This window comes from Limulus polyphemus, unplaced genomic scaffold, assembly GCF_000517525.1.
Source record: "Limulus polyphemus unplaced genomic scaffold, Limulus_polyphemus-2.1.2 Scaffold474, whole genome shotgun sequence".
Classification (NCBI taxonomy): Eukaryota; Metazoa; Arthropoda; class Merostomata; order Xiphosura; family Limulidae; genus Limulus; species Limulus polyphemus.
In genome coordinates, this window is record NW_013666084.1 from 323,108 (window position 1) to 338,705 (window position 15,598).

General features: G+C 35.1%; 1 protein-coding gene across 1 annotated transcript in view; it reads right to left on the bottom strand.

The window, feature by feature from the left end:
* Positions 1-15,598, bottom strand: part of LOC111085566 (putative sodium-coupled neutral amino acid transporter 11) — a 62,644-nt gene that overhangs the window by 10,011 nt on the left and 37,035 nt on the right. The window contains exons 6-9 of the mRNA XM_022384723.1: positions 10,958-11,064; positions 10,674-10,753; positions 3,117-3,187; positions 345-506 (exon numbers count right to left, since the gene is read on the bottom strand). Coding sequence (XP_022240431.1) covers positions 345-506; positions 3,117-3,187; positions 10,674-10,753; positions 10,958-11,064 — 420 coding nt within the window. The remainder of the gene's footprint in view (positions 1-344; positions 507-3,116; positions 3,188-10,673; positions 10,754-10,957; positions 11,065-15,598) is intronic.

Here is a 15,598-nt window from a genome sequence, read left to right on the forward strand (position 1 = left end):
CCCGCGGCCCTTTAGGTGTCAGCCTGCATCCTGAAAACATAACTCATCACAATGATATAAGTGGCATGCAAGAATTGGTGCATAGGTGCATTCATGCTAGGAAGTTAAAGTGTAACCTTTGATAATGTGTTTTTTATATAATGTATAAATGTATTTTTTAAAATTTTCAGTAAAGACAATATGTTACTAGATGACCGCTATAGCAACTTAATATGTTTCATATTTAGCTCATTTCTATTCATATGTATCTATTTTGGCATATGACTAGTAAAACAGGTTTCAGGACAGCACGTGGCTCGCGGATTAGCTCAGTTTGCCCATCACTTGTCTAAACCATTGATCACCTTGAGTTGCATCTCCGAAAGTAAAAAATCCTGCTAGTCCCACCATAAGAAAGACGAGACAGCTGCCTCCAACACTTAAGTGTGAAACCATATTCCATCGTTTTAAAGTTGGGTTCTTTAATGACCGGTGCATCATGAAGGAGATGTGGAGGACGTTAAATCCTTCAGAAACAGAATTTTTTTTATAAATTAGAATTATGATAATGTTTAGTATTTTAAAATTTTCTTAGAATTATGAGCACAGTCACCTGCACCTTAGCATTTACAGATACTGTAATGTTATATGCACTGTGAAACATAGTTTTGTCTTAATTTCATACTTATTGGAAAATACTTCTTCTGTCAAAAATGCATATAGTTGCAGCACTCATCTGTAAAACGTTACACAAAAAATTCAGTGTGATCACTTAAAAACATCGTCATAGATGTAAAGCTCGTTATAACGTTGAAGTAATAATTTTAAATAATCTAAATAAAACAAAGGCTTTTAGGGCATGAAACTTTATCAAAACTGTGAAGTTTAAAAATTGTTTAAAGAACACCGATCACAAAAAAATGACTTTCTTTTAATTTGATGCCATAAAAAGAACAATACTCTTTGTGCCCAAATAGTTATTACATAATCGGACTTAGAATATGGCTGTTTTATTTCATTTTATGAAAAATCGGTAAAATGTGCCGAGATTTAATGAGGTAATACCCAAATAACCATGTGACGTCACAGATGTGAGATAAAACATCAAAGCAATTGAACTGATCCCTTCTCTGTGAAGTTATACATAATAAGGTTTACTAAAGTTCTGAGTAAACTACGTGCATCTTCACAAAATTCGGAAGCTTTTAGAGTTCACTAGATATATGTTGCACATCTATTAACTACCGAAGCCTTTACTTGTTCAATCTTGGTGAAAGGTGATTTTCATATTAAGAATAGAAATACTTCTTTTCACCTCGTAGTTTTCATATATCATTTGCAGAACCTCTAGGAGCTTCTAAATGGACATCAAAAGTTTTGTTCATTAAAACTTCATATTTCATCTCTTATTTTCTCTACCCTAACACTAACTGAAGCGAAATCATCTATGTACAGTGAGATAAAAATTTGAAAAATATGAACTAAAATGAATTATATCTTTTTTTCGCCAACTTTGAATGAGTAATATATTTCAGTTTTTCATTATTACTTGTCTCCACAGTTTCAATTATTGATATGTTGACACCTGTTTTCTTTTAATTTCCTTTTACCTGTCTAGGAGCAGTTTGTCATCTTTCAAACGCAAAAAATTACAGTGAGAGCCCTTAGCTCTTTTACGTAAAGCCTCTCGTAAATTGGGTAAATATGCATTTTAGAACAAATATATATAGTCACTACAATAGAATCTTCCAAAACTTATCTGTCTTTCTAAGAAAGCTATGACTAGGTATTAAAATTCCTTTAGACATCCAAAGAGGATTATGACGTTCGCACACAAAGAAACTACGTTAGACTGTTATTCTGTGGTTGCCAAAATCAAATAACACTAACGGATTTCTGTCTCTAATTAGTTCGAAACTATGAATTTTATAATTGAAGTTATAAATTTCAGAAATTGAGAAATCCGAGCTCAGACCGTCACGTGATAGAAACAAATTAAAATTCAGAATTTATTCAATATTTCTTTCTGAAATTAACAAAATAAAATTTAGATAATATACATATCTGGATTTTCAGCTATATTTTTATGCCACGTGTATTAACATACATTGATAAGTTAGTAGTCAAATTAAATGTTGAGTGCAACTCTGTAAAAGTTATGATAGAACGATAGAGTTAGCTTTTATCGACAGTCAATATCGGATCATGGATTTAGAATACACCGGTGACAACGAGATAGGTACACCATCAGGCAACATTCAACCGCGTCAGTTTGTCAAATGTAAATAATGAACCAGAGACAGAAGAAATCTCTAACTTGTTTGAGGACAAATCGAGGAAAGAGGCTTCGCAGACACAAGCTGAAAGCCAATATATGCGAACCGATAAATTAACCTGGTAAGGTAATTGCTTTCGACATACAATTCTGTTATGCTTTATTTTGTAAATTACAGTATAGTTGATGAATCGGTTCAGTTAAGTGCTACCCAGCTAATTTCATCATTTTCAGCAAACCATTCTTCCTACCATCTCGTGCCTTAAAGTAGCAAGTAGCATCATCTATTTTCTACATGATTCACAGAGTTAAGAATTATAGAGTATAGTTTAAAACCTTTTGAAGTGTGCATCGAGGCGGTATAATTTGAAAGCAGTCCTACAAATTCAACTAGTTTTTCTGCCATGTATGAAATCACTGTTGCATCTGCATACAGCACAATAAGGCATTTTGAAGACGTAAAGAAAACTTCTTTTTCGCAAATAATGGTGAAGTTAGTTAGTTATTGACAATCAAGCCGATGATTTCCTATCAAAAACTGTACCAAACTGAACAGATACCATAACTGTGACGTCACAGCAAGTGAACCTCGTTTTGGAAATGGAAATATGCATGTGAGCGCAAATAAAACCATCTGTGTTTTCTTAAACACTTATCAGGCTCCCTGATGTTTTTCACACAGAATAAAATCAAGCAGAAGCATTTGCAATACAAAAGTCATGCTTTGGTAACCAGTGTCTTTAAATTCTTTATGTAAAATCCTTCACAAATCTCCGAAACTGATAGCTGATAATAAAGTTTTTATCATCATTTCCAGTATTTATAAATACATATATCACTATGACAAAACAGAATAACTAACCACAGGCCAGAATGGCGAAAGATATTGCGACTCTAGTCAAAGATGAAGGGCTGAAGTAATTTCGGGAAACCCTGAAATAAAGATAATGTTCAATATGGACAATGTTTGAATATACCTTAATTTTTTTTTATTGGGACTTGAGATTCTGCATTTAACTACACCGTAAAGTCCGGATATATACCATAATATATTGTTGGGACCTAAGCTTTTGTATTTACTGTTCTGCAAAACCAGTGAATCATTTTTTAGGCTATTCAAACGAATGCTACAGATAAATAAAGCTTAATTTTTGTACGTAAATTATAAATTTCAGTTATACTTTTACACTAATATTTTTGTAGTGTTCTGCTTCTTATTAAGATTGATTTTATATAAGCTAATATTAATGAAACATTGATATTTTGGCTATATTTTATCATGTGAGCTTTCAAGTACACTAAGTTATTGAAAGATCAAATTTTCTAGTTTTATTTTCACTATGAAGAATAAAATACTAACCGTTTCCTATAAGTATGGATGAAATAGTTTATTGGTTATGATAAATTCAATAAAAATGTTTAAAAATATTCCATCTCAAGTTTACAGTTTATATATTTATATATACATACACACACACACATATATATATATATATATATACATATAGTTTGTTTGTAATTAAGCACAAAGCTACACAATGGGCTATCTGTGCTCTTACATCACGGGTATCAAAACCCGGTTTTTAGCGTCGTAAGTCCGCATACAAACCGCTGTGCCATTGGGGGGGGGGGGGGTATATATATAGAGAGAGACACACACACACATATCAAGACATACGCTACTTTCCACCTCTGAATATAAACTTCTACCAGAAGGTCAGCTGTAAAAATACATTTTTATTTTGTTAGCGCTTACATTTATAATAAAAATTTATTTTTACATAATTATTTGTCAGGGATGAATAATCACCTGTTCCGTTAACGTATTTGATTGGTTGTTTGGTGAGAGTTTATTGGGCCAAAGTTCATTGACTATTTGCGGCAAACAACCGGTAGCAATCTTGATAAGAAAGTAATAAAAGTAAAAGAAAAACGCGGTAAAAAGTAAAACAAGAAAAGAAACCAAAAGCCGAACAATGACCGTAAATGAGGTTTAAAATTAGATATAAATAAAAAGACCAATAGCCTGTAAAAAGCTAAAAACATGATCAATCTGGACAGTGTCACTACCGCTAATGACACTGTCGAACGTCAGAGGTAAAATATTGGAAAATAAAAATGTCTAAAATGGCGCCAACCCTCACAAAAGTAAAATATGTGACTATGTATCCACACCTTACAGAAACTAAACGGCCAAATAACAATAGTAGGCGTGATCTGTAAAAGCTTGGTATTATGTTGCTCACCCCAAATCGACTGCCAACTGGTGTGAAGACAGACCTTAATGGCATGTTTGTAGTCCACATAAAGTACAGGCAGAGCTGTAACAACGCCAGAGCAAATGGATTTAGCTGCGGTGTTATCAAACTCATTCCCTTGCATACCAACATGTCCAGAAAGCCAGAAAACCTCAACTTCAGTTCAGATTCTGTAGTAGGGATAGAACCTTCATAGCACATAGCAAAGAAAGTTGCAAACGTCTGAAGTGAAGAGGAGGTTCATAGGAGTCAGTGTACAAACTCTGGACCAGAAAGGTGTGGAAAGTCCCCATGCAGAACCAAAGCTTCTGATGATGTACAAGGTCCCCTGGCTGAGCCATAGACCACAGTCTAGTTTTCATCAAATGAGGGCACGATAGATCTACAGAAAAGAACATACATCCATTCCCCTAGAATTGGAGAGACGATGTGGAGGATGTTTGTACTCTTGTACTACTTAATGTGTGGGATACATGTCAGCTTAAGGTCAAAGAGAAGTCTTACTAACTTTGTCTCAGCCATCACATGAAGAATAGCACCACACAGGCAGACTCTAGATCAGGGTGTATACCCCACTGGCCCCAAAACATATATGCAAATGGTTTTAAATAAAGAGCAGTTGAAACCATTTGCTAGGGTCCACTCCAATAAGCGAGTGAGGGCAGTCTGAAGCTGCCATTCAATATACCTCATATTCAATGACTAACAGGAAATGTGAAAATCATCAACATAGAAGCTGCTTGAAACACTTGGAGGAAGTTGTTCAGTGGTAGCATTGAACTTAATATTGAAAAGTGTGACACTGAAAACAGCCCTGAGGGACTGCAAGTTCCTGTGTGAAGGATCAGGACAATATAAAATCCACACAGATTTGGAAACGCCTGTCAATTAAAAAGTTACGAATAAAATGGGTATATGGCCACATTACCCAAAGGAATTAAGGTCCTGTAAAATGCCAAACCTACATGTATTGTTGTAAGCCTTCTCAAGATCAAAGAAGATCGAAACAAAATGCTCCCTTTTAAGGAAGGCTTGCCTGATAGAGATTTCAAGACGAATTGGGTGGTCCATGTTGGAAAACTGTCTAAAAACTACATTGTGTGCACGTGATTGTGCACGAGGTTGTGTAGTTTAAGGAACCAAACAAGACAAGCATTAACAATCCCCTCCAAAACCTCATAAAAACAGCTTGTCAAAGCGAATGGTTGAATATTAGAAAGAAACTTAGGATCCTTTCCAGTCTGAGAAAAATGAATGACAATAACCCTATGCCATGCATCTGGAAAACATCCTCCTGCCAAATCCGGTTCAAGTCAGCCTGAAGAAGAGCAGGAGAGACATTACATAGATGGCACAGCATCCCATAATATACGTCATCAAGTCCAACTGATATATTGCCAGACTGATGTAGCGCAGTTTTTAGTTCCACCAGCAAAAATATATTATTATAGTCATAGTGATTATCTGCCCATAAAGAAAGTGGTGATCTCTCAGCTGTGACATGATGACCAAGAAGGCAAATAAAGATAGGAAGTGCTGAAAAAATAAGAAAGCGCTCTCCAAGGGTGGTAGTCAGGGGTCCACCATGGATAAGGATACTGTGGGAAATGTGTCGAGGTTTTGAGGATTGTACAAACAGCTGCTTGGATAATACAATCAGTAATTGTCTCCATGCAGTTTTTAATAGTGGGAATACTAATGACAGCAGGATCAAATTTGAAGAGATTGGTAAGGAAAGCCAGTTAGACTGCTCTAGTTTCCACCATGACACACGAATGAAGTTGTATCGACCACGGCCAATCTCCCTCAAAATGATGAAAAAATTATCACTGTCCTGTGAGGCATTGTCCGAAATGGGAAAGGGGAACAAATGGATAAATCAATAACAGTAAAAGACTGATTAGGTGTGAATATAGGTATAAGAACCATTATTGAATAGAAAGAGATCTTGATCGAAAAGAACATGCTCCACAGAACAACCCCTCCCATCAATAACAGCACCATCCCAGGAACTGACCTCATTACCATTTTGTGCTTGTTATAGTTTTCATACTATAACTTTTAATACAGTGTGAGTATCTACACGACATTTTGCAGATTATCAGTAGACATTACAAAGCTCTCGTACACATAAGATCAGATTTTTTAATTACTTATTTGCTCGTGTATTTTTTAAGACGTAGTTCGAAAAACAATATTTTTTTACCCAAATACAGTTTAATTAGTAAGCCTGATAAATTGCAGTGGAATTCTGTGATATTGATAGAGTAACTTATGATTTTTGTTATTTTAAAATGCATATATAAAACCTATTTTGTTTTACACCTTCCATGTGCGAAATTTGGCAAAGCTTAGCATACAAGGTATGGCAACCGAGTACAAATTTCTTTACAATCGTAAGTTTGGTTTGGTTTGTTTTAAATTTCGTGCAAAGCTACACGAGGGATATCTGCGCTAGCTGTCCCTAATTTAGCAGTGAAAAACTAGTCATCACCACCCACCGCCAAACTCTTGGATTACTCTTTTGACCGTACCATTATAACGCCCCCACGGCTGGAAGGTTTGTTTGTTTGTTTGAAGTTACGCACAAAACTACACAATGGACTATCTGTGCTCTACCCCCCCACGGGTATCGAAACCGCTGTGCTACTGTGGGGTGTGGGGGAGGGGCAGCTGGAAGGGCGAGCATGTTTGGTGGAACGGGAATTCAATCCCGCTACTCTCAGAGTGCGAGTCAAGCGCCCTAACCATCTGGCCATACCGGGCCACAGTCGAACGTAGTAGTGATCGTTCTCTTCTGTATTTATTTATTTATTGGTCTATGGTCTAAGAAAAATAACTGAAATATAATAACTTATTTGAAAATAGTAATAATAATAATATATATATATATGCAATGTATTATAACCGAAATGTGACTGTATTTTACAAAATACTGGTCCTCTAGAGTAAAGCCTGGGCAGGTCACTTTGTAAAGGCCAATTTTATACTACTGGATACGGTAACATGAGTGCACGTGCATCGCATCATTGCAATTTCTGTAATGTTAGTTAGAAACGGTTGAGAGATCAATGAAATAAAATCAAAATATATATGTATATGTATAATGTTATGTGATTTAAGGTATTTAGGCTAAACATTTGTGGTTTCTTGTAATAATTTGTAGTCATTCTAGAATGAAAAAAGCGTATTTTATATATATTTCCTATTATTTTATGTTAGTTACGAGGTTGATTAAAAAAACGTTTGATAATTAACTGGAAGTTATAAAGATTTCGCATGTAAAATTTGACAATTTTCTGAAGCACAAAAGTATTTTTAAAGTGTCCCAAATCGAAAAAGGGAGGTAATAACTGTTCAAAAAGTTTATTTGTTTGTTTATTTTGAATTTCGCGCAATACTACACGAGGGCTATCTATGCTAGCCGTCCCTAATTTAGCAGTGTAAGACTAGAGGGAAGGCAGCTAGTCATCCCCACCCACCGCCATCTCTTAGGCTGCACTTTTACCAACGAATAGTGGTATTGATCGTTACATTATTACGCCCCCACGGCTGAAAGGGCGAGCGTGTTTGGTGGAATGGGGATTCGAACCCGCGACCCTCAGATTGTGAGTCGAGCACCCTAACCACCTAGCCATGCCGGGGCCCTGTTCAGAAAGATCATCAAGGTCTGCTTGACCATAACTGTAACCTGGTGACAAGTGAAAAGAACAAATTATGATGGTATCACCGAAGGAGATATGGATGGCACTAGCCTCCAGTGGCATAGTGAGTGGCACAGACATGGTGGGTGCGTTATGGTCAACCAGCAGTGCCACACTTCCCTGAACTCATCCACCACACATCCTATCATTCCTAAACAAGGAAAATCGTGAAAGTTGATGGTATCAACAGGTCTGAGGAATCTTTCCTGTAAGGAGAGACATGCAAGGTAATAAGAATCAATCAAGGCCTTAATGCCATCTAAATTAAAACAGGAACCTCGAAAGTTCCACTGTATCAAACTTATCAAACTGGCCATTGTTATTTAGTAGAAGGAGAACTGGGTCAAGAGCTTTTTATGTTCAACACAACGGTGTTTTTTATTAGAAAGTCGTTTATCAACCTCCATGGATTCTGCTCTGGGTCGATTCGACAGGTCTCTATCAGATAAAAGAGATTCCAGTGATTGAGTGCGTGCCTGGATAACAGTTCTGCTCCTCGAGACCAATGAAGAGTGGCCTGAGTATTCACATAATACTGTGAAGGGGACAGAGACGGGAGTAGATGTGGATTTCTCAACTATTACATATACATAGGGCAGAAGACTCCTGACATAATCAGAAAAATAATCTGTTTGAGGAATGGTGAGATCTGTCTGAATCCCTACTTTGGCAGTGGAACAGAATGCTGCAGCGTATGTCCGAGATGAAACAGGGGACAACAATTTCTATGCCTCTGGATAAGAAATGTTGTTAGAGGTTCTTAACCACTGTACCTATTTCTTCTATACTCTTTAAGGGCAAGAATGAAAGTATGAGGCATGGGAACTATTACAGTTAATGCAATGTGGGTCCAGTTGACGTTAATAACTGTTGTGGCCTTTGCCACCACAACAAGCGCACATCAAAGAACAATGACAAGATGTCTTAGAGTGTGCAAACATCTGACATTGAAAACATCTAAGAGGCTTAGGAATATAAGGCTAAACCTTACAGCTAGGATAACCTGCCTTGGTAGTAGCGGATGGACATTGTGATATAAATGTCAAAATCAGAACATTATTATTATTCCTCTTTTTTTTTTTTCGAGTGGCGATACGCCAGACAGCTGAAGCACTTTGGCTGAAGAAACGAGCGAGAATCTCCGACTCGCGTATGTTAATAAATCTCTCTCTATAATCACTCCTCTTGAGGAATTCACAGTAGCATGGGAAATAACCTCAATAGGCATATTTCTGATGGAATTTGATTTCATGTGGTATTCGCTATCTTGTCAAAATGTTTCAACCAAGATGTAACTTTTTGACCAACTTAGGAGAGCCGGCAAGCCCCTATAGTTCCTTCTACATGAAAAAGGAAGACCTATTTCCGCAATCACCTCCAAAACGCAGGGCATATTTTGTATGCCACACTATAGTCTGTACCCTGGGGATCCTTTTGATTGAAGTAGCATCTTGAATTTCATTTTGGGGGAGGGGCTGTTTTGTTCATTAAAATGTCATTCATTACAGGTTTGGATTTGCAGTTTTTAATGCAGTCCTTCCTTTCGATATTAATTGTTTCTTAACTGTTTAAGTACTAATTTTCTATACATACATATACATACATACACACACACACACACATATATATATATATGTATCTTTTTTTCCCCATAGGGCTTCAAGTGACTGCTGAGTTATGCAAGACGAAATTATAAAACTTAAGCATTCAATTATTTCAGGTGATAAACTATAATTACACATTTTCAGTCTAAACGAACTCATATGCGTACTGAGCTACACGCCCAGGTCAGAGACCCCAAGGTTCAGGAATAACTGGACTTTTTTCTGGCTCTTTGAACCAAATAACGGAACTTTGTCCGTTTTATACTTCGTCCATAAGTGAAAATTTGGGGCATGATCAGCAGCATCGCGTCTCGAACCCCAGATACTTCAATTTGCAGACCAACAAGCCGACCTCTGGGCCACGCCCATTTTCAACTGAAAAATACTTTAACGCATATCTAGGAACAATATGAAAAACATAAACGAAAGGAAAATTAATCTATTTAATAGTCAAATACTAAAACTCATTCATCATCAGTTATTATTTACATGCCAAAAAACCAAAGACACGTATTATGATTATAATCATAAAACTCAGCACACACATATTTTCAAGTCTTAAAATGAGACGACAACTATCACTTTTATATTGTTATATACCTTGCGCGATTTTGATTGGAGGGATCTATATACAAATTCAATCTATAAAACATGCGTACATAAATTCAATATAAAGGTCATCTTTCACAATTATTGTTTTAAGCATTTTCTTTTTCAATTGAAAAATATTTTTGTCTATATGTATAATCGAACAAACAACAATATTGGCTCATATGTGCATTGTTTTAGTTTTAAGTTACAAGTTGAAGATAAGGGTCAAATATTAACTGGAACGAAAAATTTTGGTACTTACTTTATGTCAGACATTGTCACTGCTCTTACAATCACAAATACAGCTACAGACAGTAAAGCCAAAAGAGATATAAAAGACATCTGTGAAACCAAAAAACAAAATTAAATTTTGTTTAATACTTTATTATAATCTAAAGATCGGAATGTTTGACATCCCAAAAGAGAGACAATTTTTTCCTTATGATATTGTAATAATAGACCATTAATTCAAGTCTATCCTGACTTGTTCTACGTTTGAGCTATTATTTAACCAACTTTTAATTGCTACTATAAAATTAAACTCACCCTACTTAGTTGCGAGAGCTTCCGATACAGAGACAGAGGAAGTGTGACAAGAACAGTTACTAGAAACACAATGAAGTTTCTGTCTGCAAAAATGGAGTCTGAAGAAACTGTAATAATTAATTAATAATTAGCTTTCTTTATTCTTTTTTTTTTCTTGTCGAGGTAACGGGTTATCTAATAAACTAGAATTAAATTCAAACTTTTTAACTTTGAGCTCGATGAGCTAATCCATTATGATATATTAAGAGAAAAGTGCGAAATGCAATCCTAAAGCTTAAGCAACATCTTGAAACTTCATATTTTACTTACAGTAATAACATATTTGTTTGTTTGTTTCCATTTCATGAAGAAATTACAACTTTAAACTGATTTATTTAACACTTGCTCCCAATAGCCTAACAGAATAACCTAATAGTATGTATAAATTTTATAAAATCTTCCAATCCTTCCAATTACAATATCATTATTGTTGCGTCAGCGAGGTCACATGACTAGTGTGACGCCACGTTTCTAGAACTATCTTGCTCCTTCATGAATGCCCTAGCATTTACTAGATAGGGTAGTCTGGTATATATATAAGAGGGTGACAACGTGACGGAATAGTGTGTGTGTAGATAGTGAGTAATTGAACTGCAGTCAGAAGTACTGTTGACGTTCGTTGATATAGCGTTTGGTTTAGCGTGATTGTTGAAAATAAGTGTATCGTAAAGTTGTATTCGGAAAGAATAAACCAGTTTTATTAAGTAAAGATTTGTGTCGCCAAAGTTTCGTCGGAACGAAGTTACGGAAAAATCAACTAACAAACGGAGACGTAACATTATGTTAAACGAAAACTACTTTAAACAACATTAAGTTTAAAATTTCATATAGCCAACTCGTGCAAAAATTATAAAATTAAATTACCATGCTGTTTAACTAAAATCTATACTGACAAAGACTACTAAGTATTTAAAGATAAGAATGAAAGAGCAACAGAGAAATGTGAAAAGAAAAAGTTTTATAAGCCCGTACTAGCTGAGCATTGTGCAAATGCAGGTCATATTATCTTATGGCAGAAAAGTGAATTGTTGTTTAACTGTTTCTGTATTAGAAAATTTAATTATTGCAAACCACTAGAAATATGTGATATTCTACATCGAGACGCGGGTCATGCAAATCCCACACAAAACTTTGAAACTCTGTAGGTACTAATAATTGGAATTCCTTAATCTGATTTGTATATACAGCCAACAACTTATGTATTGAAACTGATAAAGCATATCATGTATTTTTTCATTCACCTTTTAACTTATCTATATAAAACCCAGTGTGTGTGTCGCGTCAAGCTTCATTTCTCTTGATTTCTCGAAATAGGAGGAGCCATAAATACCAAAATGCATTTATCCAGAGAGAATAGTTCGATTACTGTATGTCCATTACGATTTTAGTGACGGGTGTGCAAGGGGGCCATAAGGGAAGGGGGTGCCGTGAAAACTTTATAAGTGTAGTGAGTGTTGGTATGATACGCCTAAAGTAAATACGTAGTGTAGGGTCACCTAGCCTAAAGCCAAGTGCATAAAATTTATCATAAAAGTAAAAAATATCGATTCAATTTTGTTATATCACCAACGTTTTTAGTAAAAAACAAACCTCTTTAATCAACGGAAAGTCTAAATTAAGAAATCAACAAATATTTTTCCAGTTTTGTTGTCTATACATTTCATTGTATACTTTGAGTACATAGATTAACATGACATAAAAGCCATTGTTGGAAGTAGTGTTACCAAAACGCACTGGCTTTTCTATATATTAGATGTTGATAATCTAACTGATTTTTACTAATAATTATTCTATGAATACGCCACGAATTCATTTCACGAATGATCTTAATTTTAATTGGCTCTCAAAGGGATTTATAGATGTTTGACTGCCTCGACTGCACTTTCTGTCTCTTTGTTGGTCAAGCTTGATTTTGCAAAATTTATTTATTTCAATTAGCTACGAAATGTGAGTTTAGGGTATACTATGGGGTGGGGGTGGTTGTACTTGCCCCGTCATTTTTGACGGGCTATACACTAGTTATATTATAAATATCTCTAAGTGTCTTGGATTATTATTCAACTGTAAATTTATTTTTCATCTCTGATAATGGACGCGCATATCTAGCCGTCCGAAACATGTGCGATAAATTTTTTATGTCTCTTCACATAATACCTGTATCAAAATCCTTCATTGAACCAAAAACACTATTGATGATAATTTAATATTATAACATTAAGTTTAATTATTAAATTTTTAATAGCAATCTACCAAAATTGCATTTTATGTGTATAATAAAAGGTGTCATATCATTGATAATATAAATCTGAACAAATACAATAAGACAATATTAATTCAAACACTTTTAGTGTTTTATTTCTGAAGACTGTAAATTCAATAACACTTCGAATTGTTTGTTTGCTGAATTTTGCACAAAGTTAATTTTGAAGTGATAGACAAGAGGTAAAGCAGCTAATCAACACTACCCACCCCTAATTCTTGGGCTAATCATTTTATAATGAATAATGTGTTGACCATCATATTATAAGACTCTTTACGCCTGAAAGGGAGAGTATGTTCGATCGCAGAATTCGATCCCGCGACCCGCAAATTGCGAGTCGAGCGCCTAAACAACAAATCATGTCAGGCCCCAATACTTTGAATTATTTTTACATTAAATGTTATTTATATATTTTGGAATGTACGTCATACAGCTGTGTCACAAACCCCTTTGGATCTTTAACACTAAAAATGTTCCATTATTGGTATAGAGGTTATTTCGAAATCGATTTAAAACATACTTTACTGTTTCTGGTTTTTTAATATTTCATTCTTATGTGCAAATACATTGTATCGAGAAAACCAAACGATAAAATAATATATACTTATATTTTTAAGGTAATTTACATATTTTTCACACTTAGTAAGTTTGTATCGATATAATGCAACTCCACACTGGTATATTTTGCACGGTGCTACCATTACGGTCTTACCATAATCTAGCTTACGGTTACCGTTTTTCATGCTGACATTATTAACAGAGATTTAATTGGGTTGAATTATAGCTTTCATTTAGAAATTTATTATAGAGAACTCAAGATTTTGCAGGCATAGGTTTGTTATGATATAATCTCTTAACCAATTTTACAAATTCAAAAACTAAATCAATTTATCAATTTGTTCAAAAGAAACCACGTAAAAGAATAAAGAAATCAATCATTTTCCAAACACATACTCTAAATGTCTCGTACTTTGCTTACTATGATTTTGGTGTTTACTGCGTGACAGTTAACTTACAACAAATCCAATGCATTGTACAAAGTTAAGTACGTTATATTAAAATGATTTTGAATATGTGAATCAGCAAGTCATGTGATAACCTTAGTTTGACGTTACGTAGAAATTGTTATGCCACCGAAAATTTATCGACTTTGAGAAAAGTATGTAATAACTCTTTCGGATGTAAAGAATTCACATACTCAAATCATAAAGATATAATGAGATCGGGGATTTGGATTATCCAGGACAGGAATATCCTTTATGCTTGATGACGTTGGAAAACAAAGAAATATGTAGCAACTTAGAACACTAACAAGTCGTATTCTAGTCTGTAACAGGTGAGAATCTGCGAACACAAAGATCAGTGGAAAAGTCGTCCACATGTCCCAGACAACAGTATGCAACATAATTAAAAAGGATCTTTGTCTGGAAAAGCAACACAAGTTCATTCCCTAACATATAAGTTCAAACTGTTATTGTTATATACCTCAAGTAGATGGAGAATGAAACAAGCATTCACGTTATTCGATATGAAGAAACAGTGGTCAAGTCGCTTTGGAGACGGCTTGAATGGGCAATGAAGAAAAACTTTAATATAAGTTTAATATAACAGCAAATGTACAACGTTTCGACAAGGTTTTGTCATCATCATCACCCATTCAAGCCGTCTCCAAGCATTACTACTCCAAACTAATAAAGCTAAAAAAACGTTGATGTTATGTAAGTTAGAATATTCTCAATTACACGAGTATTAACCCCTTTGCTACACGAGTATTAACCCCTTTGCTACACGAGTATTAACCCCTTTGCTACACGAGTATTAACCCCTTTGCTACACGAGTATTCAACCCCTTTATTACTGAAAATCATTTCATGTGCAAGAGATTCGTGTGAAAGGTCACTAACCTAGTGTAATGGTCTCTGTCTGTTGTAATCAAAGTGGTTTAACTTGACTTTAGATTAAATGTATCTGTTCAAGCCACAACTCACATAATGATACGACAAAACAACCATGAAGACCAAGGAGCTTTCCAAACAAGTCGGGGATAAAGTGGTAGAGAAACACAGATCAGGGGAAAGTTGCAAGAAAATTTCAAAGTCGCTGACTATCCCTTTGAATACGATGAAGTCCACCATTAAGAAGAGGAATGTACTTCATACTATCCAGATCAAGCCACCCTTCTAAACTAAGCAGCCAGGCAAGTAGGAAACTGGTTAGGGATGCCATTGTGAAGCCAACAGTGACTTTGGAATATTTGCAAAGTTCCATGTCTGAGATGGGAGTCGAGTCAATGTTTATACATCGACAATATCCCGGTCCCTATAATAAAAATAAAACAAAAA